Genomic DNA, 24035 nt, shown 5'->3' on the forward strand with positions numbered 1-24035 from the left:
TATAATCGCGGTTGCGAGAATCACGGATTTTTTGTGCGAAAAAGAACTTGTGTCCCGAAAAAGAAACAGCGATACAAAAAACTTCGGACGAAGAATGGCGCGATTATGAATTGCGTTCCGAAATGTATTCATCGAGTACAGGCGTTGGATTGGTTAATCGTTTGTGCCTTGCGTTCTGATTGGCCCGACGCCGTTCTACTCCGAGTGGGTTTTCGAACGCAATCGCAATTGGTTGAGAATCCCGGACACGTCATAAACAAGCAACATGGCTGACTGTCGCGAATATTGACACGACGCGTGTTATTATTTACAAATTGAACGAAAGAAACTGGCTACATCGATGAAGCTCTAATTTTCCTCTTAACCTTGCCAGTCGCACGATGGCACAAGCGAAGTTCAACGTGCCAGAGAAATCTGGCGGCACCATTAAAGAAAAGGACAAAGAAAAAGAAGGCAAGTTTCTTATATCATCAATTATCACATTCGCTCGTGATTTCATCGCGTTGAATATAATACAAGATAAATTATAATTTTAAAATTTTGTATCTATTCCAGATATAATTTAATAAGCATCACTATAATCGAAGGATAATGACTTAGCTTTATCAATCTTTATCTAATTATTTTTTGAATAAATCATAAATATTTACATCTTTTATGTGCTAATAGGTCTCACTGTCGTACCAGAATGTGCTGTATGTCTGCAGCCTTGTATTCATCCAGCGAGATTGCCCTGTAGTCACATATACTGCTATCTGTGCGTAAAGGGTGTTGCTAATCAAAGCAAACGGTGTCCAATGTGTCGTCAAGAGATTCCACCAGATTTCCTGGAAAGACCTCAGCTGGTAGAGGTTGAAGAATCTCAGAAGGAGATGGAACATCCTGAAGAAGAATACCAGTGGTTTTATGAAGGTCGAAATGGTAAAGTATTATAAAATACTACTTTGATTAACAATTATATTTTAATTAATATTTAAAATTTGCATTTGTTATCTTTTTCAATAGGAAACATTTTTATGGAATTATCTTATTTAATATTAAATACATTTTATTGTTTAAACTCTGCTAATTTGCAATAACTTACAATGCCTTTGAACACTTATATGTAGGCATGTATAAGTTGATATCATCGTACCCCTTCTTAGGTTGGTGGAAATATGATCCAAGGACAAGCAATGACCTGGAGACTATTTACAAACTAGGGGAAACGCGATGCGAACTTTTGATCTGTGGCATGCTTTATGTAATTGACTTTGAAAACAAGTGTCAATATAGAAAAAATAACCTACGTTACAAACGTAATATCAAACGTGATAGAAAAGATGCTCCTTGTAAGGGCATCTCGGGTGTACGATAATAAATTACATATAAAAAATGCATAATTTATCTGTTAAAAACTTTTGCAAAACCATATTTGATAATATATTGAGTTATGTTCATATACTGATTTTGTTATAACATAAAAAGTGTATTATTTTTGTCATGTATAAAAAGTGTATTATCACAATTATTATAATCATAATAAAACATCTCATAAAAATAAGAATAATATTGAGTATAAAATGGAATTATCGTGCATGCAAAAAAAATGTATATAATACTATAAATCTAAATAAGTACATTATATATGAAAGAATTAGTAGATTTTAACACTTAATATTAAAAGGAGAGAGAGAGAGATTATTATTATAATGTATTATATAAAAAAACAATATAAAAGAAAACTACAACACTTTATAATAAAAATTATGTTCTATAACTAAAAATATCTTTCTTTTTATATTTTCTCAAATGCAATTTTTAATCATGTATTTTTCAAATTCATATCTTATAAATGAATATTATATTATTTCTATATTCTATATAATATTATTTTTATTGTAATGGAACATATGGCTATTAAACAAATGTTTGCAGGTTGGTGGCAATACGATCAACGTACAAGTATCGAATTAGAAACAGCATATAAGCAGGGCAAAAGGACCTGTGAGTTGCTGATTGCAGGATTCCTTTACATCGCCGATTTTGGTTCAATGCTGCAATTGCGCAGAAACGATCCTTCTAGACGAAGAAGGATTAAAAGAGATCTGTATAATGTGCCAAGAAAAGGGGTTGCCGGATTACGTCTCAATGTGCAAGACGAAGAAATTGTTAGAGAAATAAGAGGTGCAGAGCGACCAGCTAGTCCCGCGAGCGATAGTATGGGTATGAATCAATAAGTTATATGATGAATGATAAAATATGAATGCATATTTATACACACACCAGAATTCTGATTTAATATCTTTATCTAATATGAAAAGTATTTTATTTACAGGCACAGGAGACGGTACTAATACTCCCATACCACCTAGTAATACACCACAAACCCCTGCAGGTGGTACAGCGAGTGGCGACGCGACACCTCTAAACGATAGAATAGATCAGAGATCGGATTCTCTGCATCAAGTTCTGGAACAGATGCGTTCTCTGGTTTTGAGAGAACATCTATCCTTAAATAGTGATAACGAATTCGAAGAGGATACAGAAGATGCAACGATTTCGGATCATCCCGCTATATCATAGCTACAGATATCGAACACATCAGAAATTGTGGTAATCATACTTAAGAATCTCCAATTTGTTTCCAGGCTCTTCATATTACTGCTCAATTCAATGAGATAGTATATTACACATCAGTATACATTGTGTTTGCTAAAAATGTGTCAATGTACAAAATATATTAATCTAGCAAACTACATTGCTCAATTATAGGTGTATCAAAGTTGATATACAATTAAGTCTTTCAAGTTAGTTATTTTTATTTGGAAGAGATATTCATCTTTTGCTTTTAAAACCTATTTAAGATTTATACCTTTCATTAATCTATATATATGTGTGTGTGTGTGTATCAAACAAATATTAATTAAAATTAATTATATTAATTATATTAATTAAATTATCATTGGGCATAATACTAATTTACAAAGATAAATCTATATAATTTTTATAATATAATTGTTAATAAATAATGTACTTAAAAATTAATTTTCAGAGCTATTGTATCATATAGCAACACATACAATATAAACGATTAGACATGTAAAGATATAATAATCTTAAAGTAATAAAGTTTCTAAAAATGTGTTCATGCCTTAGAAAGGCCCGTGAAAAACAAATTATAACGAAAAAAAAAAAACATTTATTCTTATGAAAATCAAGTGCAATGTTCAATAATTAATGTAATTGCTAGTTTTAAATAAATCTTATAATCTTTGTTCTCCCTCCTGCTCCTCTCCTTCTCTCTCTCTCCCCCTTGTCTCTCTTTGCGATGTTTAAAACTCAAATTATCTTGTATTACATATAGAAATAAAAGATAAATTTTCTTCAGCATTTATACAAATTATGTTTTTTAAAATAAACCTTGTAATAATATTCACCGTAATACACATAATTTGTAAAAATGAGATATAAAGGTTGATCATTATATAAAAAGATTTAAAAATAAGATGTGTGTGAGAATAGAATAAATAAAAATAATGCAACAAAACTTATTTTTAATATATAAAATCTAAAAACACAAAAATAAAATTTCTAATTTACTTATCTATCAAATAAATATTGAGATAAAAAAATTGTACAGTATTTCGAATGTTTCAAATATTTAAAGCAATTATGTAAAAACAAGAAAAGGATAAACATTAGCATCAAATAAAACGCTTTTGATAAATAATACAATAAAAATTGTCTAATTATGCTTGGTTAGGCTTACCTGTAAGTAATAAACGTGTGTGTGTGTGTGTGTGTGTGTGTGTATATATATATATATATATACAGAGATATCTAAATAAAATTATAAAAAATTACTTTTTGGAATATAAAATATAAAAAAAACATACTAATCTTTCACATTTTATTACGTTTTGATCCGTAAATTCATATCCTGTTCACATCTTGCGTAGTTTAGAATCAAGATACGTTCAGCAACTAACAATTAACCATCATTCAAATCACTTGAATTTAGCGCGCTTTTAATGTATAGGAATCTCTCAAAAGTTTTTTTCCCGCTGGACAGACAAAAGATTACATTCAACCGATTCGACGATAATATGCCAGTGATATATGAGATGTAATATGAGTATAAACTGCGACGAGATGCGATAAAAACCGTATTGTTAGCGACGCGAAAAAAGATTGAAGGAAGCGAGGAAGAAGCACGAGAGAAGAATATATTGCGCTTTAGGTAATCGCGATAAACATTTAACCGTGTTTTTATCTCCCATTCTTTCATCGAAAGTCATACGACGGCGTCCATGTACGTAAATATTTTCGGGATCGGTAGCAAGGACAAAATTGTTTGTCTCACCGATTGATACAGTTCTTATGAAATGATTCGATGAAGGTGGGTTTGTCGAGAGGTGTAAGAACAGTAAAAATATCATAGTTATGATACAAGGCTCTTGGTAAAAAATATACGTGTCATTTTGCGAATCGAGAAAACATAAGGAATAAAATCGTGGGAAATTAGGATATAAATTAGAAACAATTTAAAATTCGCTAGCTCGATTTTAGGCAAATATGTTCGGTTGCCCTTTTATTTTCCAGTTACATAAATTGCGCATGTATAATTAATGTCGCGATGTGTAACCTAATTTTGCTCAAATAGCAGTTGGAACAAGAGTCTGATCTTCAAAAGTGTTAACGTATTTGTTATTTTGCAGATAGATGAGGAACGAATCGAACGTCTGAACATCAAGCTATTATATGTAAAAACGATTCAACCTAAAAGTGTGAATGAGACCAAAATGACACAGCATACGCAGTCGTCCTTTGAAAGTGTGATTTTTATCACTCATGTTGAGGCTGATGATATATACTTGAAGATCTGGGGTCAACTGGATAAGCAGGCTGCTACTAGTGTAGAGCATTATATATATCCTCTGATAGAACAGTTTAATCAGGGATATGGTTGTCCTTCCAAACTCAATAGACTAGCCATTGGTACATTCTGTTGCGCTAGATTTCAATCCGATGGTTATTATCGTGCAAAAATACTTGGCACACGTACCGATGGCATGATAGTTGTACAATTTCTTGATTATGGCAATGTGGAAGTCTTGCCCCTGAACGAGATTCGTCTGTGGGATAACATACGTGAAATGGAACCTCTGCGAGCCTTTCCACCAATGGCATACGAGTTCTCATTGATGAATGTATTACCTATAAATGGTGGTTGGGATAAAGGAGTTATTGAAGAAATTAAAAAAATCCTATGCTATAATGAATTCAGAGCTTTTTTTCATATGATGAATAATCGCTGTTTCATAAAATTATGGTACAATAATGAAGACTTTAGCGAATTGTTGGTAAAACAACAGTTGGCTTTATCAACTACTCTACCAACTACCGTACCAGCTATTATACCTGATATGTTTAGGTACAATATTTTTTATATTTAACTTTTCCTTTTTTTAGGCATCTTTTTTTATGTTATATTTTTATAATTGCTTAATTAATTATTTACTTTATAGACCAAAGCATGTACTGCAACCTCAAATATTAGCATATCAACAAAATAAGAGCAATATGAATAATTGTGCAACAATGCCAATAATGCAGAATCCAAATATGAATCATAATTCCAATGTACAAGGATTTCACAAGATTTTTTCCACTGATACAAATCAACACAAACATGTTGATCAACGGCCTTCACAACCACCACCTGTTCAAGAAGCACTCGTATTCAAATCTCGAGTATTAGACGTAAACTCACAATATCAAGTGTTAATATCACATGTGGAAGATGGTCCACAAAAGTTTTCCGTTCAAGTTGAAAGCACACAAGCTATATTGACTCAATTGATGGACAAAATAAACAGTCATCCAAAACAACCTTTGCAAGAACCACCATTGCCAGGATCTGTTTGCTTGGGACGATATAGGGAAACTGCAGAAGATGGAGTGTTATGTCGGGCAGTTGTAATGTCTGTGATGGAACATAAATGCAAATTATATTATGTTGATTTTGGCCATACAGAAGTTTTGCCATATACAGACATCTTTCAATTACCACCTGAATATATTAATCCCAAAGTGCTTTCCATTAGATTTACTTTAAGTGGCCTAAGAGAACTCAATATTACGCAAGAAATGAAAGCATACTTTAAAGAATTAGTATACAGAAAATTACTTATTCTACATGTTCGTCCGCCAGAAGGACCGCCGCTGATTCAATACGGTGACTTATATGACAATGGTGTTAACATAAAGGATATGTTAAAGAAAGCGTTCCCAGCGCCTGCTGTAACAATACCGATAACATATTCGTACCCACAATTACAACGATTATCGAAAGATGTTCAAGAAGTTGTGCATGTCTCTTATGTAGAGTCGTGTAAGAAATTCTTTGTGCAACTTGACAATGGGATAAAGTCTCTCGACTCAATAATGACTGGCCTAGCACAATATGCCAAAATGGCATCTGTTTTAAATACAACGCAGCTAAAAGCAGGATTACCTTGTGCAGCTCTCTATGATTCACAGTGGTAAATTCTAAAACGGCAACATTCTCTGTTATTAATTTTTTGTGTATTGAGTTATTCTTATAAATTATTAATAATAATAATAAATAATTCTTATAAATTAATAATAAATTAATAATAATAATTGCATTTTTCAGGTATCGTGCACAAATTCTTAGTGTTACTGCAGATAAAGTTAAAGTGGTTTATGTTGATTATGGAAATGAAGAGGTATTACCTACAGTATCTCTTCGTACAATTCATGATGATTTAGTAACAAGTTTACCAGCACAAGCTATAAAGTGTGCATTAAATGGTTACGAGGTGCTTTCATTAGATCAAGAAGTCTCTAATCATTTCGAAAGATTGACGCTCGAGAAACTTTTTTACATGAAAGTAGTTGCTGCACAGCCCAAAGGTTTATTAGTTGATTTATTCGAATTTGACACAATGAGAAGTATTCATCCTCAGCTGCTAAACAATTTATTCTGCGATAAAAATTCCACAAGTACACCAAATGGAGAAATTCAACATCCTACCAAACCAATAAATAATTTCCAGAGGTAAGAAAGAAATATTACTATTTTAATAAAAAAATTATAAAATATATTTTATAACAATTTAATTATAATAATATGTGCAAATGAAAATTTAACATTAAAAGTAAACAGTAAAAGATGCAATTTGCATCACAGGTCTCATATGAAAAACCAAGCAAATTTGATTCAAGGACAAAAATTAAAATTAAAAACAAATGTAACACGGTAAACATGATAATAACATAGTGCTTTTTAATATAATATGGTTGAGAAAGAAGAATAATTGCTATATGTAAATCATAACTATATTTTTACTATATATGCAATAACTATTTGTAGCATTTTTTTATAAGAATTTGTTTTATAAAAAAAAATCTTATTGCTATAAAATCTATATTTTTGTACTATATTAATATAGAATTTATATTATATTAGCAAATAGTAGCATTTTATGATACAATTCTATTTATTATGCTACATGAATTTATGTTGCAATTTTATGTTCTAATTTTCAATTATTTGTTTTTGCATGTATAAATATTTTGTATAGATATTAGTTATATGTAATAAATTTAAATAGAGATACTGAATACATTCAATTGAATAATTTTGATATTATTGCATTATTATGCATCTTTTTTATATTATATCACTCTGTTATATTGATTATTCTTTATTATTTCAATACATTACTACATTTTTTTGTAGTGGAAGTAAAGATCGATATAATAAAAAAAGTAACGTGGATACTTGGAATCGTAACCAAAACACTAAACCTTATCAAGATAATAAACCAAATTCCTGGAGGGATGAACGGTCTCAACAGTATGATAATAGACATGATAGAACCGGCGCTTATTCCCATCATGATGGTTTACAGAATGATCGGTCTATTAAAAATGAAATTGCACACAATAGATTTGGCAGAGATAAATCATATCACAAACATGATAAAAATGAAATAAATACATTCAACAGAAGTAGTAGAGAAACCTCGCGAAATAGTGGAAATAAATTTAATGATAACGAACGAAGATACAATCGTAATAATTCTGATAAAGTATGTAGCGATAAGGATTCGGATACTTCGTCTAAAGGTAGTGGTAAACGTGCGAAATGTTTTAACCGTGATGGTTTTAATAATGGACGAGAAGAGAGTTACGACAGTGGAATATCAAACAAATCACAAACTGGAAAGTGGAGTGACAGAAAATCGTCTATGGCTCGTAAGCCTAGCTACAAAAGTGGAAAATTCACTGGTATTTAACATTTAAACATATCACTTTATTTCTCTGTATAATATGAATATTATTTTTATTTAATAATTTTATTAAACATAGGTGACTATAACAGTAATGAGAAATTTAAGGATAAAGAGAATAATACAAACAATGTTTTACATGATCAGGTAATAAATTAAAATATTGATTAACTAGTTTGAATTAATTAGTATTATAAATGTATTTACATTTGAGATTTTAGTTTTTATCAAACATATACATATATATTATTATTTACAGATAAATACTTATGAATCTTGGGATACAGATAATGTTAATAAAAAACTGGAGAATAATATAGTTGTTAATAGAGAATCTCAATTTTCACCAATAAATGTTACTCTTGGATCTATAAAAAATTGCGAAGTAGTATTCATTAACAGTCCATTGGATTTTTTTGTTCAATTAAATCCTGATTGCTTAGAATTAGATACTATTATGGAAAATATAGCTGCAACTTATGAAAATAATGGAAAAACAATGCAAGTTTCTGAGATACAATGTGGTACATGTTGTATTGCTCAATATTCGGAAGATCTTAAGTGGTATAGAGTGGTAATCAAATCTGTAGAAGAAAATAGTGCAACTGTAGAGTTTGTTGATTATGGAAACACAGAATCAGTCGACTTTACAAAAATTAAAGTCATCCAAGAAAAATTTCTGAAACTGCCAATGCAAGCAGTGCGCTGTAAATTACTTGGATTGACTATTGATAAAGAAAACGAACATACGATTTTCTCAGAAAATGTCGAAGGAAAATTATTAGAGATAGAATTTGTTGCCGAAAAAAATGGAGTATACGAAGTACTGTTGCGTGAAATTATCAATGATATACCAAATATTAATTATATAAATGAAGAATTTTGCACAATGCAAGATTTAACAAAAGCAAAAGAAACTATGGCAATTGAAAAAACATTTAAAGCGACGATGGAGAATATACAAGAAGCTACAGATTATGCTCCCATTGATTCAAAATGGCAAACTACTTTTTATGAATCTGGATCCGAATATGATGCTATTGTTACATGGTTCATAAATCCTAACAAATTATATTGTCAACTATTGGCTAAAGAAACAGAATTTAAAGCAATAATGAGTGAAATTCAAAAAACATATACTAACAGAAAACCTGTAACAGATAAATTACAGGTAATTAATAGTTTTAGACACTCTTATTTTATGAAGATTTATTATATTCATTTTTAACACATGTGTAATATATGTATATAGCGAATAAATAAATATAATTATTATTCTAGATTGGTTCAGCGGTGATAGCCATGTTTGCCGAAGATAGAGCTCTTTATCGAGCGGAAGTTATAAATACCAGTGTGCAAAAAGATACATACGTAGTTCAGTATATAGATTTTGGAAATTGCGCAATCGTAAACTTACATAATATATATCCTGTTGAGAAAAAATTCATGCAACTGCCTAAATTAGCAATACAATGTTCCTTGAAAAATATCGTACCTAATAATAATTCAGACTGGTCCAAAACTGATAACAATGCACTCGATAATTGTTTTAATGCTGACAAGTATAAATGCATCTTCCATGATTTTAGTAACAATCAATATACGATTTCATTAATCTATAATGGACAAGATGTAGGTGATATGTTAGTACAGAAGAATCTTGCGGCCTTTGTTACAAAAACTTCAGTTGAAACAATCTGTGGTAAAAGTAAAGGTATTTTAAAATCCATTTAATAAAAAAATCACGCGAGACATTTTATTTTTATAATAAAAGTTTATTATAATATTCCGGATAGTATTAAATATTAGTATATTAAAAACATAAATTTAACATTATATCTCTTACATTTTAGCTCTAGGAACATCTGATACAGAAATAAAAATGCTCAATGATGTAGAGAGAGTAGACATAAGTCTTTTGAGTGGTCAAATTCTGAAAATGAAAGTTTCTAATGTAGAAAGTGTAACCCTATTTCATGTTCAGCTTCTATCAGCCTCAAAATATGAAAAAATTATCCACAATTACATGGCTGATAAAAATACAGAGGTATCATTTAGCATAAATGTATCTTATAAATTACAAATTGCTATCGTATATGTATTATATACTGATCATAAATGTTTCAAAAAAATTAGAAAAATAATTTTATTAAATGTGCATCATATACAAATAATTAAAAGTAGAATTTCAAAGCAAGATATTTTTATTTATGATGCTGCTTTTAAATCTAAATGCCTTTATAAATCTATTTAACCTATTATCCTCCAACTTTTCATTTTCTAACCAATATAAACTAACAGCTTGTCTTAATAACAAGTTGTCTTATAACATCTGCTGTAATGTAATAATTTTTATTAATAAAATTAATAAAAATCTTTTGTATATTTACAACAAGCTTCTCATTAGTTTTTTAAAAAAGATTAAAAAGAAATCTACTAAGTAAACTTAAAATCTTTATATATAAAGAAATATGATTTTTTGGATATTTCATATTTTTAAATTTAATACATTATAATGTGATAAATCAACGTCCAGAATTTTATGCTAAATTATGTCAAGTAGAATTCATAATATTTTTTATAAGTCAAATATTCCTCTGAAATTCTAACTATGTGTATATACATGTACATTTATACAAATATACATACACACATATACATACATATACATATATATATATATATATATATATATATATATATATATAAAATTTTAACTTCATAAAAAACATTTTTAATTTTATTGCACGATGTATGGTATTAATAGCTAAATAATAATTGATTATAATATTATTCTCATGAACGTTCCATTTTTTCATCATAATATTTAAATCTCAGTAATTTAACTGAAGTCAATAACTTAATATTAAATAACTTACATCTTTATCATTCACTTCAATGTATGTGTAATTGATCGCATGAATTCAAGCAAATTATATTTATAAGAAAAAGTTATGATAATGTTAGGTGATGCCGCGATTATCAACCGGCGAGCTATGTCTTGACGCAGGCTGTCTAATCAATGTAAATGGAACATGGAAACGAGCTGTAGTAATTAACTGTTCACGCTCCAAAGAATTTTATGTAAAGCTCATTGATACTGGAATGTGTCAAAAAATCCTGGATGGTGTGAGTCGAATATTCGATCAAATGTCATCATATCATAAAAATTTTTTATAAAAATCTTCCATTTTTCAAATTCGAGCTAATACCATACATCGTTATTACTTGAAATCGTGATATATTAAATCGGTTGATTAGAAATTTCCTTAATTTTTATATTTTTATTAAATTTTTTTTAATATAACAATGTATTTTAGGTTTTGGCTTTACCTGGAGAACTTGCGATTATGCAGAATCAAGCATTGGAATGCTCTTTGCAAAATGTAACAGCATCTTCAGATGCAGATAAACGATTGAAAGAGTTTGTAGGAAAAGAAATACTAGTTATAGTTGAAGAAGTCAACAATAACAGGTTTGTTTGCTTAATGATTGCAAATAAAAAATATCAATGTAAATGGATATGTTCCAATTTTTTTAAATGTTAATATCTTTTGTTTATATAGACTTATCGTGAAACTTTATGACCTCCTTGGCAATGGAATAATGAATACGGAAGAAAAAGTTGAAAAGATACTACCCATATGTTTAATGCCTATTTTAAGTTCTACTCACTTTGTATTTGTCTCATATTTGGAGAATCCTACCAACATCTGGTTGCAACGATACTCAGAGATGGAACTCGATGCTAGATTATTAAAAGATCTTAAAGAATATTACTGTAATTCTGGACAAAAATTGAAGAAACCAGAGATAAATTTGTTATGTGCAGCTAAATGTTTGGAAGATGGAAATTGGTATAGAGGAAAAATCATCAGCTATACCGAAACGACTGCCTGTGTACATTATATTGATTACGGCAATACTGAGGAAATTGCTCTGGAATCGATCATGATTTTAGAACCACAATTTTTTGAACCTCACCAGTTAGCGATAAATGTATCGTTATCGGTAACTCTTAGCGGCACTGAAGACGAACAGCTAAATCTGCTGCAAACTCATTTGATGAATAAAGAATTAACTGCTGTTTTTTATAACGTACATAAGAAATGGATCGTCGATCTGATCGAAAATGGGGAAAAACTCAGCGATAAATTCCGTTCGCTAAATCTGGTGTTGGAAGAACAGACATCTGAACAGACACCGGATTCCCAAACTCACGAAACACCAACGGTTAACAAATTCAATGTATACGTATCTCACGTTGATTCTCCGAGTCAATTCTGGTTACAACGAGTAGATGAGCTCACGTCTCTCAATGAGAAACAAGAACAACTTCAGTTGGAAGTGTCTAATTTTCCGACGATAAATGGTATACTGGAAGAGGGTACTTTGTGCGTTGCTACTTATTCGATCGATAATCTTTGGTATCGCGCCGAGGTATTAGATGGAGATGAGGATATAACAACTGTTCGATTCATAGACTACGGCAACACAGACGTCGTTAATAATAAAGCAGCCTATATTCGACAAATACCGGATGCTTGGAAAAGCTTAGAGAGATTCGCACTAAAATGCAGACTCGATGTTATTCCTGTAGATATGGAGGATTGGAACGAGTCGACTTGCGAGACATTCGAGAATCTAGTAACGTCAGAAACTGCAGAGACTGTTCAGGCTCTAATAATAGCGGATACTGTGCCTAAACGTGTAGAACTGTTCATAAATGACAAAAGCGTCAGCGAGATGTTGGTTGAGGAAAAGCTTGCCATCATGATCAACACCGAGCAAGAGCCTGTGGACGAGATAGTTGATCTCGAACTGGATCCACATTCCGCTTTCGTGTGTCATATTAATTCGCCGAATGAATTTTGGGTTCAAGAGGAGAAATCAGTTGCTGATTTGGAAGTGATGGCAGACAGATTCATAGTCGCTGATATGTTCCCGAAAATTGATGATGTGAAAGAGGATTTGCTGTGCGTCGCTAAATATCCCGATGACGAGCAATGGTATAGGGCGCGCGTAATCTCTCACGATAACAACGGAAACACGCAAGTCATATATATAGACTACGGGAATTCTGCTGTGTCGACTGAAATTCGCGCCATTCCAGAAGATCTGGCGATTATACCGCCCTTGTCACGCAAATGCTGTTTACAATTGCCACCGCAAATTAAAGAATGGTCGGAGCAGGCTTGCGAAGAATTCTTCAAGTTGGCCGCAGATGGTGCGACCATTTTCCTATTAGACGTGTTGAAGGAGCAAGAGGTATCATTGGTGAAGTTAACACTGGACGGTCAGAACGTTGCCGATATTCTTGCGAGTATGTGCGAGCAACACTTACCGGTTATCGAAGAAAGATTACCACCGCTAGGCGAGGAAAATTCGCCAAACGTGGTAGTCAGTCATATTAACAGCCCGAACGAGTTTTGGATCCAAGCCGAGAGTAGTATAAGCGAACTAGAAGTAATGTCAGATCGTCTGCGAGACGCAGAGAGTTTCCTCGCTTTGAACAATCTCGATATTGGCACGATCTGTGCCGCTCGATATCCGGAAGATGGATATTGGTACAGGGCGAAGATAATTGCACATTGCGAGACAGGCACAGAAGTTTTATATATGGATTATGGTAATTCCGCAGTGACAGAAGAATTGAGGATACTCCCCGAGGATATTGTGAATATTCCCATTTTATCGAAACGATGCACGCTCGAGAAGCCAAGCCACGTTGCTACGTGGAGCGAGGAAGCTTGTGACAAGTTTAAAGAATTAGCTGCTGAAGGAGCCACTATGTTCCAATTTGAAAATCTTGATGAAGATGATCCAATGCATGTTCGATTAAATCTCAATGGAACGAGCGTTGTTGATCTTTTATTAGCTACATTCGAAAATATTCCTACGGAAATTGGAGAGATAATGGAAAAATCACCAGAAGAAGAGATTATTTCTATTACAAAGGAAAAACAAGCAATAGTCCAAGAGGATCACGAATTAGTAAATAACAGTGAAGAAACTTTAAATTTAGATCAGGAAGCTCAAGAAGAACAAACATCCAATCAAATAGATAATCTAGATTGCATTAATCAAGTCGTGAAAACAGAAAAGAATGAAAATGGAACTGACGAAGAAGTATTTAATAAATCATTTATAAATTCTGATATAAATGAGGGAAACGAATGTAATGAAGAACAACAGAAAAGCAAGAGCTTGGATGAAATCGAAGAAAAAAAGAATGACAAATCTGAAATTACGATAGTTAAATGTACTTCAAAAGTGGAAGAAATATCAGAAGATATAGTCGAAACGAATAAAGATATAGATATCGCTACGAATGAAGCGATATCTAACGAAGCGGTGACTTCTACTATATCATGTTTTAAAGAATCCTTGCATGTAACAGAGCTTAGCGTTGATGAGATAGTTGGAAGTATGTTAAGAGACACGATTGATGATATAGAATCGCGAATTGATCATACAAATCTATCGATCACAAATGAAATGCAATTATCTGATATCGCGCAAATTGCCGAGCAACAAGAATTACTATCTCAAACACAATCTATAGATATAAATAACTCTTCAGATACCAATACAGATATACAGATCTTAGAAGTACACGCAACAAGAGATGACTCGGAAGCTACGGATAAGATTCCAAAAATTTTACCAATAACGAACGAATCGCAATTTCAGGATGTTGTACAACTTAATAATAATCAAGTCGAGGAGCAAAAAGTATATGTTGAGTTGCAGCTTGGTGCAAACGAACCTTCGAATGACTTCCAAATTTTAAAAACAATATCATTGCAGAAAGAAAAAGAAAATTTGGAGCAGAGACAAGAAAGTCCAACGAAGAGCGAGACTATTCCTGAAAGCATAGACAACAGTAATGATTTAGAAATTCAATCCAATAACGTAGATACGGATAATGATTTCAACACTTCCTCAAAATCGACATGTACGGTAAAAACGGCACAAACGACGCCGTGCGTAATTAAGACTGATTCATCTGAGCAACACAATTATTCGAGAAGACGATCAGAAGACAAGACAATTCCCGAATGTATCTCTAAAGACGAGTCACCCAGCGGTTCTAGAAAGCGTCCTGTAACACCAAAGACACCACATTCAGAAAAACTCGTGGCTGGTGCCGTGAATCCATTTGTGCAGTCAATACCCGATAATATGAACGAAGAGGATGAAATACTTACTGTCTCTGTAGAGAACAACATTCCTAAATATATGACATAGTTTAAATGTAGCGGACATGTATTGCAAATGTATATATAGACGTATAACGTATATACATTTGTAGTATAAAAAAAATGCAGATTTCTTACAGACAAATCTTACATTTTTTTTTTTACTCTTATTTCTCGTTTTTTTTCCACTGTTTATATAAATATATACTATAGATGGAGAAAGAAAAGTTATATCGCCATATACGCAATATACATGGTGATCGCGATTTGTTTTTTTTTTTCTCTTTTTATATAAATCTGCCGCGTTTCCTATGAATCTACATATTGCCGCTACAATGCACATTAGGCCATCAGGTATGCGACCAAAGATTAATTCATCTAATAATCTAATTGACTCATATTTACATTGTTCTTTTTTACGTTTTATGCTAATACTCGCCTGTGATACCAGTAGTGATCACACACAATTTTTCTTAATATTCATAATTTTTTTAAGTTGCAATAAATTTAGTAACCCACTTTGTTTTCAGTTTCAAATAATTGAATTTCTTTATGTAACTTTCTAATTTTGCAAATTATATGCGATATATAACAGGCTACTTTTGACTAAACGAGATATAAACAAAACAAAACTAAATGTTTTATTTGTTTGACATATGTCTTATTACCAATTACATTACACGCATAACGTAACTGCGACAATTTTTTAAATATTTCTAAAGAGTAAAATGGATTAATCATTTTTTTTTTGTAAATGTACAATTATAAAAATAAATAAATATTTAGAAATTATTACTTTTATAATATAATTACATAGTATAACTTACATAATATCAAACATGATTCTGCAAATTCGACTGAACATTATAAAAAGATAGCTTCGCGATATATATTTGACTCTATATGTATATATATATATATATATATATATATATATATATATATATATATTTGACTATATATATTTGACTATATATTTGACTATATATATATATATATATTTTTTTTTTAATCCAAGTTTTAAATAATTACATATTATATGTAATTATTTAAAACTTGAATTAAAAACTGCATATTTTGCGTCGTAACTACGTTATGTACATTTTCCATATGTAATGAAATTTTGTATTGGATCAATTTGTGAATTTATTTCTAAATTTCATATATATAATAATTTCATAAATATAAGCGTCAGATATTACTCTATATCGTTCTCTTCTTACAATATTTTGTATATTAACGTTAATATAATATGTTTATAGCAGGTAGTAGGTGAGGCTGTATAAATATTTGTATTCTCTGCTAAAATATTTTTTCTAATAAACACTTTAAAATGCATACTATCACGATTATCCATATATTTAATTAAATTCACAATTTTGTAATAATGTAAATTTTTTCATTATCAGTTTATATTTAAATTTTGAAATATTTTGTTACATTGTTTATATACATATACATATATAAATCTGCAGTAAATTTCTTTAGATTCATTTTTTCAATTTTCTTGTGTAATATTTCATTTTGGAGTAATCTTCCGCAAATTTCTTCTCTTGATGCGACTTCGACGTTCTCTTGCTTTATTAAAAATTTAATTAAAATATAGATGATTTGCAATTATAATAAAAACATATTTCAATTGTATATATTTTGCCATAAATATTAAATTTTATTTTTATATATTTTAAACTTTACATTAAAAAAAATAAATTTAAGGCGCTATGTAGTCAAATGTATTTTGTGAAGAAGAAAATTCAAACTCTCAAATTTATAATTAAATTTTATCACATTTTGAAATCTTATAGAAGAGATAATGAGTAATAGATCTTTACTTTTTTGTCTGGCGATCATTAAATTTCCTTTCATACTCGTGTTGTAATTGTCTTGTCTCATTTTAGCAAGAAATTCGCGCGCCAGCGCAATTTCGTCCTCCAAATACCATCGCAAAGGACCTCGACATCGCTTGCAACGTCCCAAATAAGCTATTCCTTTGGCTTCAAGAATTCTTCTTTGAATGGGAAACGGTGGCCGACCGATATCCTGAACACGGAACTTTACACCTGGTCCGCCGTTATTTAGGATTACATCCGTCAAAGAGGACACGAAGGGCGGATTTCGCATGTTGTAGCGTTTCTCAGGATCTTGAGATTTCTCTTCGCAACAAAATCCATATGGTTTCTGCGGCAGCTGCGCACGTGGTAGTGTTGCGAGAATTCGTTTGCTTACTTTCTTCATATTATCATAATTTTCTTCAATCAATATTGTATATTGAATATTTTAAAATCCTTAGCAATTATCCTTTTTTGAATATATACATTCTGTTTCAAAGAATTTTTTTTTCACCACGGTTGATATTGCTGATTGAAGAATCACATTATTGATTATAATTTTGTAAAATATTCTTTTGATTTGAATTAGTATTAGTGAGAAACAATTGAACAGAGCCTAATCATATACTAAATGAAAAATATTTATTTATGTCACTCTGTTGAGAAAGCTTATTTCTTTTATCTTTCTTTTGACCTCTGTTTTCATATTTTTAAGAAAAACGCAACCATATATTTTACTTAAAAAACTTTATTTATAAATAAGATATATTCAATTTAAATTTAAATTAACGTAAATAATAGTTTTTATATAAGGAACAACTTATATAAAAAACATTACGTTAATTTAAATTTGAATTGAATATATCTTATTTATAAATAAAATTTTTTTAAGTAAAATATATGATTGCGTTTTTTCTTAAAAATATGAAAACAGAGATCAAAAGAAAGATAAAAGAAATAAGAAGGTTTCTCTTATAACTTATAAAGAGAATAAAACTATTTTAAATATGATAATTTCTTCGAAAAAGAAATATATTTTGGATAATTTTAATTTCTTCATTAAAAATAATTCAGTCATTCAATACATGTAATCATGATCATATGTTCTATCAACATGAAATTTGAATATTTTAAATTTACTTATTTGCGTTCAAAAATCTACTAAATATACTCCTATTCAATTGACCAATCAGAGCGAAGAAATCTTTTGCTTTGATTAGCCAATCAAAAGTTACTGTACTCTGAAGAATGGTTTTTCGAACGTAACCTTGAGAAGGAATGGCGTAGAATTTTGAAGTGTACTTCTCTTGTGTCTTTGAAGAATCCTATTTTTCATTAAAATACTCGCATTTTATATAACATCGTCGTTTTGTACAAGGAGTGTACACGACTAATTCCCTTACATAAATATATCATGCAATATTGTGAAGCTCTCATTAAAGGTTAAGTTAATATCGTGACACGATGCAAACGTGATTCGATCTACAATTTGAATTATGAATTCATCTACCTTATCACCGAGCACTTTGGGACACTCAACGGGACAAAGGACACCGGAATCACAGGACTCGGAACTAACATCTAGTGCAACTCAAACATCTAAGATTTTAAATCAGATGAAAGCCGAATTACAGGAACAGAAGCAGCGCAAACAATTTCTCAAAGAACTGCATGCCAAGCGTGTACAATCCTTGCGGAAAGAATTAGATTATCTTAAGGCAACAGAGTGGAGATATCAACCCATAGATCGGTAAATGCTTATTTTTTCTTTTTCTTTTACTATTTATGCCTTTTACTATTTACTTTTTTTATTTTTCTGTTTTTTTTTTTTTTTTTCTAATTTTATATGAACTATTTTATATGAGTTATTTACATCAAATGCAAATTAGATCTCCTATTGATTTACATTTACAGGTACTTAGATAGGAGTCAGAGAAGTTAAATATGCTGTCGTTAATTTATAACGGATTTCGATATGCTCTTAACTATATGTATTTGACTAAACCTAAGAAAGAAGATACAGATGAGGTCATATCTCGCATAGAACATGCAAAGAGAGATGTGGATTTGGTGGATGCGAAAAGAGGGAAAAAAGAAAATACAAAGGAAGAAGATAAATTGAATAAAGGATGTTATTACAAAACAGGACATATCACTTATGTCGATAGTAACCATGTTGTCATAGATGATTGTTATACATACGAAAAAAATGATGACATGACCAGCAACCTGAAAGTAGGTGATAAAATTTACTACGTGATGTATCTACTAGATTCGAACGCGGAACCGAAAGTACGAAAAATTATCTCTATAATAAATGATACTTGGGATAATGCAAATGCAAAGTCAGAGAAACACACTCATATGATAGAAAGAAATATAGTCGCCAAAGTAACGAAACGCGAAGGCCGAATTGCTGTTGTTGAACCATATAATATTCGTATTGACTTAAGCAAAGTACAATCTGACTTTGTTCCCATGATTGGCGATTGGTTAACAATAGAGTCCTTTGTTGAAGTAAATAGCAATTCCACAGATTTGAGTGGCGAAGTCTTAGAGGTGGATAGAATCAAATCATTACGATCTAAACTAGACATTGGAGTGATATCAAAATATGATCGGCATAATGAAGTAGGGGTAATCGATAAGCGTGTGATATTTCATAAGCGTGCATGTGAACCAGGGTACATTCCTCACATTGGTGATAAAGTGGTGAGCGAAAGCATAGAAAGTGATCAAGGACAATATAGTTGGAGATCAATAACTATTGTTCCATTAATTCAGGCAAGAGAATTTAATTATTATATTATATATATATATACATATATATTTACATATAATATAAATTTCTAAGTATTTTTATTTTATTTTTTTTTTCCAGCCTTCAAAGAAATTCACTGAATTACCAGTTGCAATTAATTTCTCTCCAACATTATCAGATATCAATGATTTGCTACAAAACAAATATGGTATTGTTATAGATGATAATTTAGAATTCAATTTGAATATAGAAGAAGAAAACACTTTGACAGTTTCTATACAAAATAATGGCAGTTATGCTCATATGTTGAAAGATGGCTCCTTCATGTCACAAAAGACTGTGTCTCAGCTGTCATTAGAATCGCCGATCAATAAAAATACAATAATAAATCCTTCTAAGAATGTTACATATACATTTAAATGTAAAGCACAATTTGTCGGCATATCCGAAGAGCTGTTTATCTTTAACTTTAAAGATTTCAAAATTGGTAGAATGTTTCATATAAATGTTAATGCGAAAAACATTTCACAAAAGACTGATTCTGAGTCTGTTAAACATAAATATAGCCATAAAATTAATATAGCTGATTTGAAGGAATTAAACGAAATTACATGTATCCCTGGTATAAAGCCGTATAAATCACCTGCATTTATCCAAGTGCGTAACGGAATATTCAAAATACCTCAATACATTTGGAACGCGGTTTTGGATATCATACAGAGCGAAAAATCACAAATTGAACAAGAAGTCGCTATTGGAAATCAGATACCTTGTCTTCTGAAACCTCTTTCTTTTGAAATATATAAGGAACGTTTCCACGCTTTATTATATCTTGAGGAAATAAGTCAAATACTCAATTTGCAACAATACAGTATGGAAAGTGCAGTCATGCGACAACACGTGGATTATCTCGTACTCGAGGTACCAGGATTAGCGGAAAAACGACCTTCTCTTCTTGTTGGTGATAGAGCTATAGTATCTTTCAAATGGGATAGCTCTCAAGGTAATATATTTAAAAGACTTCATAAATTTCTACTTTTTTATATCAATTCATATGCATAAAAATAATTTACAAACAGCTCAGACATACATATATATAGACACACACACATATTATCGAGATTTAAAAAGTAATTGTAAGATTATTTTTAATAGATCATATTGTAAGATATATATATATATATATATATATATATATATATATATATAAATAATGCTTATGCCTTTAATTTTTTTTTAGGAGAGCTAAAATACGAAGGTTTTATTCACAGAATCACAGGCACCGAGATTTTTTTAAAATTTAATGAAAAATTTCATCAAGAGTACAATAGAGAAGCTTGTCATATAACATTTAAATGCTCACAGACTACTATGCATCGTTGTCACAATGCTGTTAACTTAGCTCTCAATCGTCTCGGATCTGATTTTCTGTTTCCTACCAAAGTGGTGCAAAAAGAGCCACAGTTTTATTTGGAAGAATATGACATCAAGGAAAAGTCTAATCATACACAAGTTTATCACAAACACAATGTATCTGTCTCCTCTAACAATATAACTTCTATTAATGATACAGATGATATAATCAAGATATCTTCAAAAATGTCAGTAGCAGATAGACTTTTCCCCAATAAACCTACTGAATTATTATCATTCGAAGAAACACAAATGTCGAATGTAAAAATAGAAACAAATCAGAATTTTAAAACAAATTTATCAAGGAATACCAATGATAATAAAACTAACATTGCTAATACCACAATTTCAAGTAAAATGGATGAAACAATCATTGATAATGAAATAGAATCATATATTGCTCAGATAAAAAAACGAAAATTAAATTGGTTCAATAAAAAGTTAAATTATTATCAAAAAGAAGCTGTAAAGAATATAATACAAGGATTAGCGCGTCCATTACCCTATATAATATTTGGCCCACCTGGAACAGGAAAAACAGTAACTTTGTGCGAGACAATTTTACAAATTCTTGCTGTGATACCTGAAAGCAGACTTCTTGTAGCAACTCCATCAAACAGTTCGGCAAATTTAATCACAGAACGCTTGTTGGATAGCAACATACTTAAGCCTGGTGATTTGGTACGACTTTTTTTGTATAAATCTTATCATTTAACATTTAACATGATCTAGCATGATATTTAAATCCTACTAATTATATATTTATTTTCTCAATAATTAAATTTCTATTTGCAAAATTATTACAATTTTTACAATATTCTGATCGCTTGAAAGTAAAAATGCGAGACACAAAGAGAAAGTCATGTCAGATCATTATTAAATATTTTATCTTTTATTATATTTGTACTCATTGTCATATCCATTTTATAGGTTCGATTGATAGCTCATCATTGTTTGGATGATGATTCTATTCCTGAAAAATTATTACCTTATTGCGCTACGGCAGAATTAGCCGCAGAAGGTACGTCCAGTCGTTTTTATTGTCGCGAAGATGGAACGAAAATGAACTGTACCATGTCGGTTCTGGGTCGTCATAGAATTACTGTTGGCACTTGCAGTACTCTGGGAGTACTATATAACATGGGTTTTCCCCGTGGACATTTCTCGCATGTCCTAGTCGACGAGGCAGGTCAAGCGACCGAGCCGGAGATCATGATTCCCCTAAATTTCATTCATTCCGATCATGGCCAGGTGGTCCTCGCGGGCGATCCAATGCAACTCGGACCCGTCACACAGAGTAAATTAGCGATACATTTTGGATTGAGCGAATCGTTTCTATCGAGACTATTACAACAATTTCCTTACCAGAGAGATCCAAAAGGATTCGAGGAATCTTGTTACGATCCTAGGCTCGTCACAAAACTCATTATGAACTATCGAAGTTTACCGGAGATATTGGAGCTACCAAATTCGCTGTTTTATGATTCAGAATTACAATCGCAAGTATGTATGTACGAATTATCTAAACTCTATCTTTCGTTAATTAACCGCAATTAATTTTTTAGATATCATCTGAAAACAGTAAAGAAGCTGAACTATTGGAAATGTTAAGAGCGGAACTACCTGAGAGAGACGGATCACCACCGGCCGTAGTTTTTCACGGGGTCAATGGTGAAAACCATCGAGATATTGAGAGTCCAAGTTGGTATAATCTTGAAGAAGCAACACAAGTCTATCTCTATTTATTAAAGCTATACAAATATGGACTTAAATCGGATGACATAGGAATTATAACTCCTTATCAGAAGCAGGTAAACAGATATTTTGAAGAATTTTCTCATTTATTATAAAAATCTTCAATATATTTTTTCTTTTTCTCCCAATGAAGGTACTGCAAATTAGAGATCTGTTATTGGAATTAGATCTTAAATTACCAAAAATCAGCAGTGTAGAAGGATTTCAAGGCCAAGAAAGAAATGTAATTATTCTATCAACTGTTAGATCATGTAATCATTTAGTTGACGAGGACATTAAGTATACTCTAGGATTCATCGCTTCGCCGAAAAGACTTAATGTTGCGATTACTCGTGCTCGTGCTTTGCTCATTATTTTGGGAAATCCAAAATTACTCGCTTCAGACCCATATTGGAGAAGTATTCTGACATATTGTATTGATCATGGTGCATATACGGGATGTAATTTTTTACCTTCATACATAACAAATCAATAATATTTCACAATACATAAAAGTTATAATTCTAATCATAAATGTCATATATATTAATATATAATATATTTGTTAATATAACATGTATATAATTATCATTTTACACAATTACATTTATATATTTCACGTAATTATACACACAGTTATATACACACAATCACATAAAATATATAATATAATGTAATATATACAATATATTAACAAAACATATAACATTTATGATTAGCAAATAGCAATGAGTCTTGTACATTACATAAGAAAACAACCAAAACAACAAAACCATTGACATTTAATAAATGG

The 24035-nt window shown here is 30.8% G+C and overlaps 4 protein-coding genes across 7 annotated transcripts; 3 read left to right on the top strand and 1 right to left on the bottom strand.

Moving 5' to 3' along the window:
- Positions 1-240: 240 nt before the first annotated feature.
- Positions 241-2849, top strand: LOC105249146 (E3 ubiquitin-protein ligase RNF146). Its single transcript, XM_011254398.3, has 4 exons — positions 241-453; positions 670-921; positions 1918-2205; positions 2318-2849. Exons 1-4 carry the CDS (start codon positions 381-383, stop codon positions 2563-2565), a joined length of 861 nt encoding a protein of 286 aa, XP_011252700.1. The 5' UTR covers positions 241-380; the 3' UTR covers positions 2566-2849.
- A 1190-nt stretch (positions 2850-4039) lies between these two features.
- Positions 4040-16228, top strand: LOC105249154 (maternal protein tudor). 4 transcript variants are annotated; one of them, XM_020026877.2, is made up of 12 exons: positions 4040-4222; positions 4701-5416; positions 5511-6527; positions 6662-7066; positions 7751-8301; positions 8383-8450; positions 8563-9474; positions 9585-10017; positions 10157-10350; positions 11271-11432; positions 11624-11778; positions 11870-16228. In XM_020026877.2, the coding sequence occupies exons 2-12, from the start codon at positions 4785-4787 to the stop codon at positions 15552-15554; spliced, it is 8214 nt and encodes a 2737-aa protein (XP_019882436.1). In that variant the 5' UTR covers positions 4040-4222; positions 4701-4784; the 3' UTR covers positions 15555-16228. The 4 variants fall into 4 exon arrangements, with proteins under 4 accessions (XP_019882436.1, XP_019882435.1, XP_019882437.1 ...); XM_020026876.2 differs by lacking the exon at positions 4040-4222 and adding an exon at positions 4264-4381; XM_025409665.1 differs by lacking the exon at positions 4040-4222 and adding an exon at positions 4420-4442.
- Positions 16229-16974: 746 nt separating this feature from the next.
- LOC105249145 lies at positions 16975-17843 on the bottom strand. The gene is made up of 2 exons (XM_011254397.2): positions 17338-17843; positions 16975-17083 (listed from the first exon to the last, which is right to left on the bottom strand). The coding sequence occupies exons 1-2, from the start codon at positions 17738-17740 to the stop codon at positions 17025-17027; spliced, it is 462 nt and encodes a 153-aa protein (XP_011252699.1). The 5' UTR covers positions 17741-17843; the 3' UTR covers positions 16975-17024.
- A 744-nt stretch (positions 17844-18587) lies between these two features.
- LOC109609848 (probable RNA helicase armi) lies at positions 18588-23777 on the top strand. Its single transcript, XM_020026883.2, has 7 exons — positions 18588-19084; positions 19249-20118; positions 20216-21098; positions 21336-22189; positions 22439-23011; positions 23074-23319; positions 23397-23777. The coding sequence occupies exons 2-7, from the start codon at positions 19279-19281 to the stop codon at positions 23736-23738; spliced, it is 3738 nt and encodes a 1245-aa protein (XP_019882442.2). The 5' UTR covers positions 18588-19084; positions 19249-19278; the 3' UTR covers positions 23739-23777.
- Positions 23778-24035: the final 258 nt, after the last annotated feature.

The sequence above is a fragment of the Camponotus floridanus genome, unplaced genomic scaffold (assembly GCF_003227725.1).
Source record: "Camponotus floridanus strain SB8 unplaced genomic scaffold, Cflo_v7.5 scaffold28, whole genome shotgun sequence".
Taxonomy (NCBI): Eukaryota; Metazoa; Arthropoda; class Insecta; order Hymenoptera; family Formicidae; genus Camponotus; species Camponotus floridanus.

What these genes read in the sequence shown, in the direction of transcription:
- LOC105249146 (XM_011254398.3), top strand. Translation starts at nt 381, where the DNA reads ATGGCACAAGCGAAGTTCAACGTGCCAGAGAAATCTGGCGGCACCATT. An exon ending in AAAGGACAAAGAAAAAGAAG is followed by an intron (nt 454 to 669) that starts GCAAGTTTCTTA and finishes ATGTGCTAATAG; the next exon opens with GTCTCACTGTCGTACCAGAA. An exon ending in GTTTTATGAAGGTCGAAATG is followed by an intron (nt 922 to 1,917) that starts GTAAAGTATTAT and finishes AAATGTTTGCAG; the next exon opens with GTTGGTGGCAATACGATCAA.
- LOC105249154 (XM_020026876.2), top strand. An exon ending in CCAATAAATAATTTCCAGAG is followed by an intron (nt 7,067 to 7,750) that starts GTAAGAAAGAAA and finishes ATTTTTTTGTAG; the next exon opens with TGGAAGTAAAGATCGATATA. An exon ending in GTCAAAAAATCCTGGATGGT is followed by an intron (nt 11,433 to 11,623) that starts GTGAGTCGAATA and finishes AATGTATTTTAG; the next exon opens with GTTTTGGCTTTACCTGGAGA.
- LOC105249145 (XM_011254397.2), bottom strand. Translation starts at nt 17,740, where the DNA reads ATGAAGAAAGTAAGCAAACGAATTCTCGCAACACTACCACGTGCGCAG. An exon ending in AATGATCGCCAGACAAAAAA is followed by an intron (nt 17,084 to 17,337) that starts GTAAAGATCTAT and finishes TTTTTAATAAAG; the next exon opens with CAAGAGAACGTCGAAGTCGC.
- LOC109609848 (XM_020026883.2), top strand. Translation starts at nt 19,279, where the DNA reads ATGCTGTCGTTAATTTATAACGGATTTCGATATGCTCTTAACTATATG. An exon ending in CAAATGGGATAGCTCTCAAG is followed by an intron (nt 21,099 to 21,335) that starts GTAATATATTTA and finishes ATTTTTTTTTAG; the next exon opens with GAGAGCTAAAATACGAAGGT. An exon ending in ATTCAGAATTACAATCGCAA is followed by an intron (nt 23,012 to 23,073) that starts GTATGTATGTAC and finishes TTAATTTTTTAG; the next exon opens with ATATCATCTGAAAACAGTAA.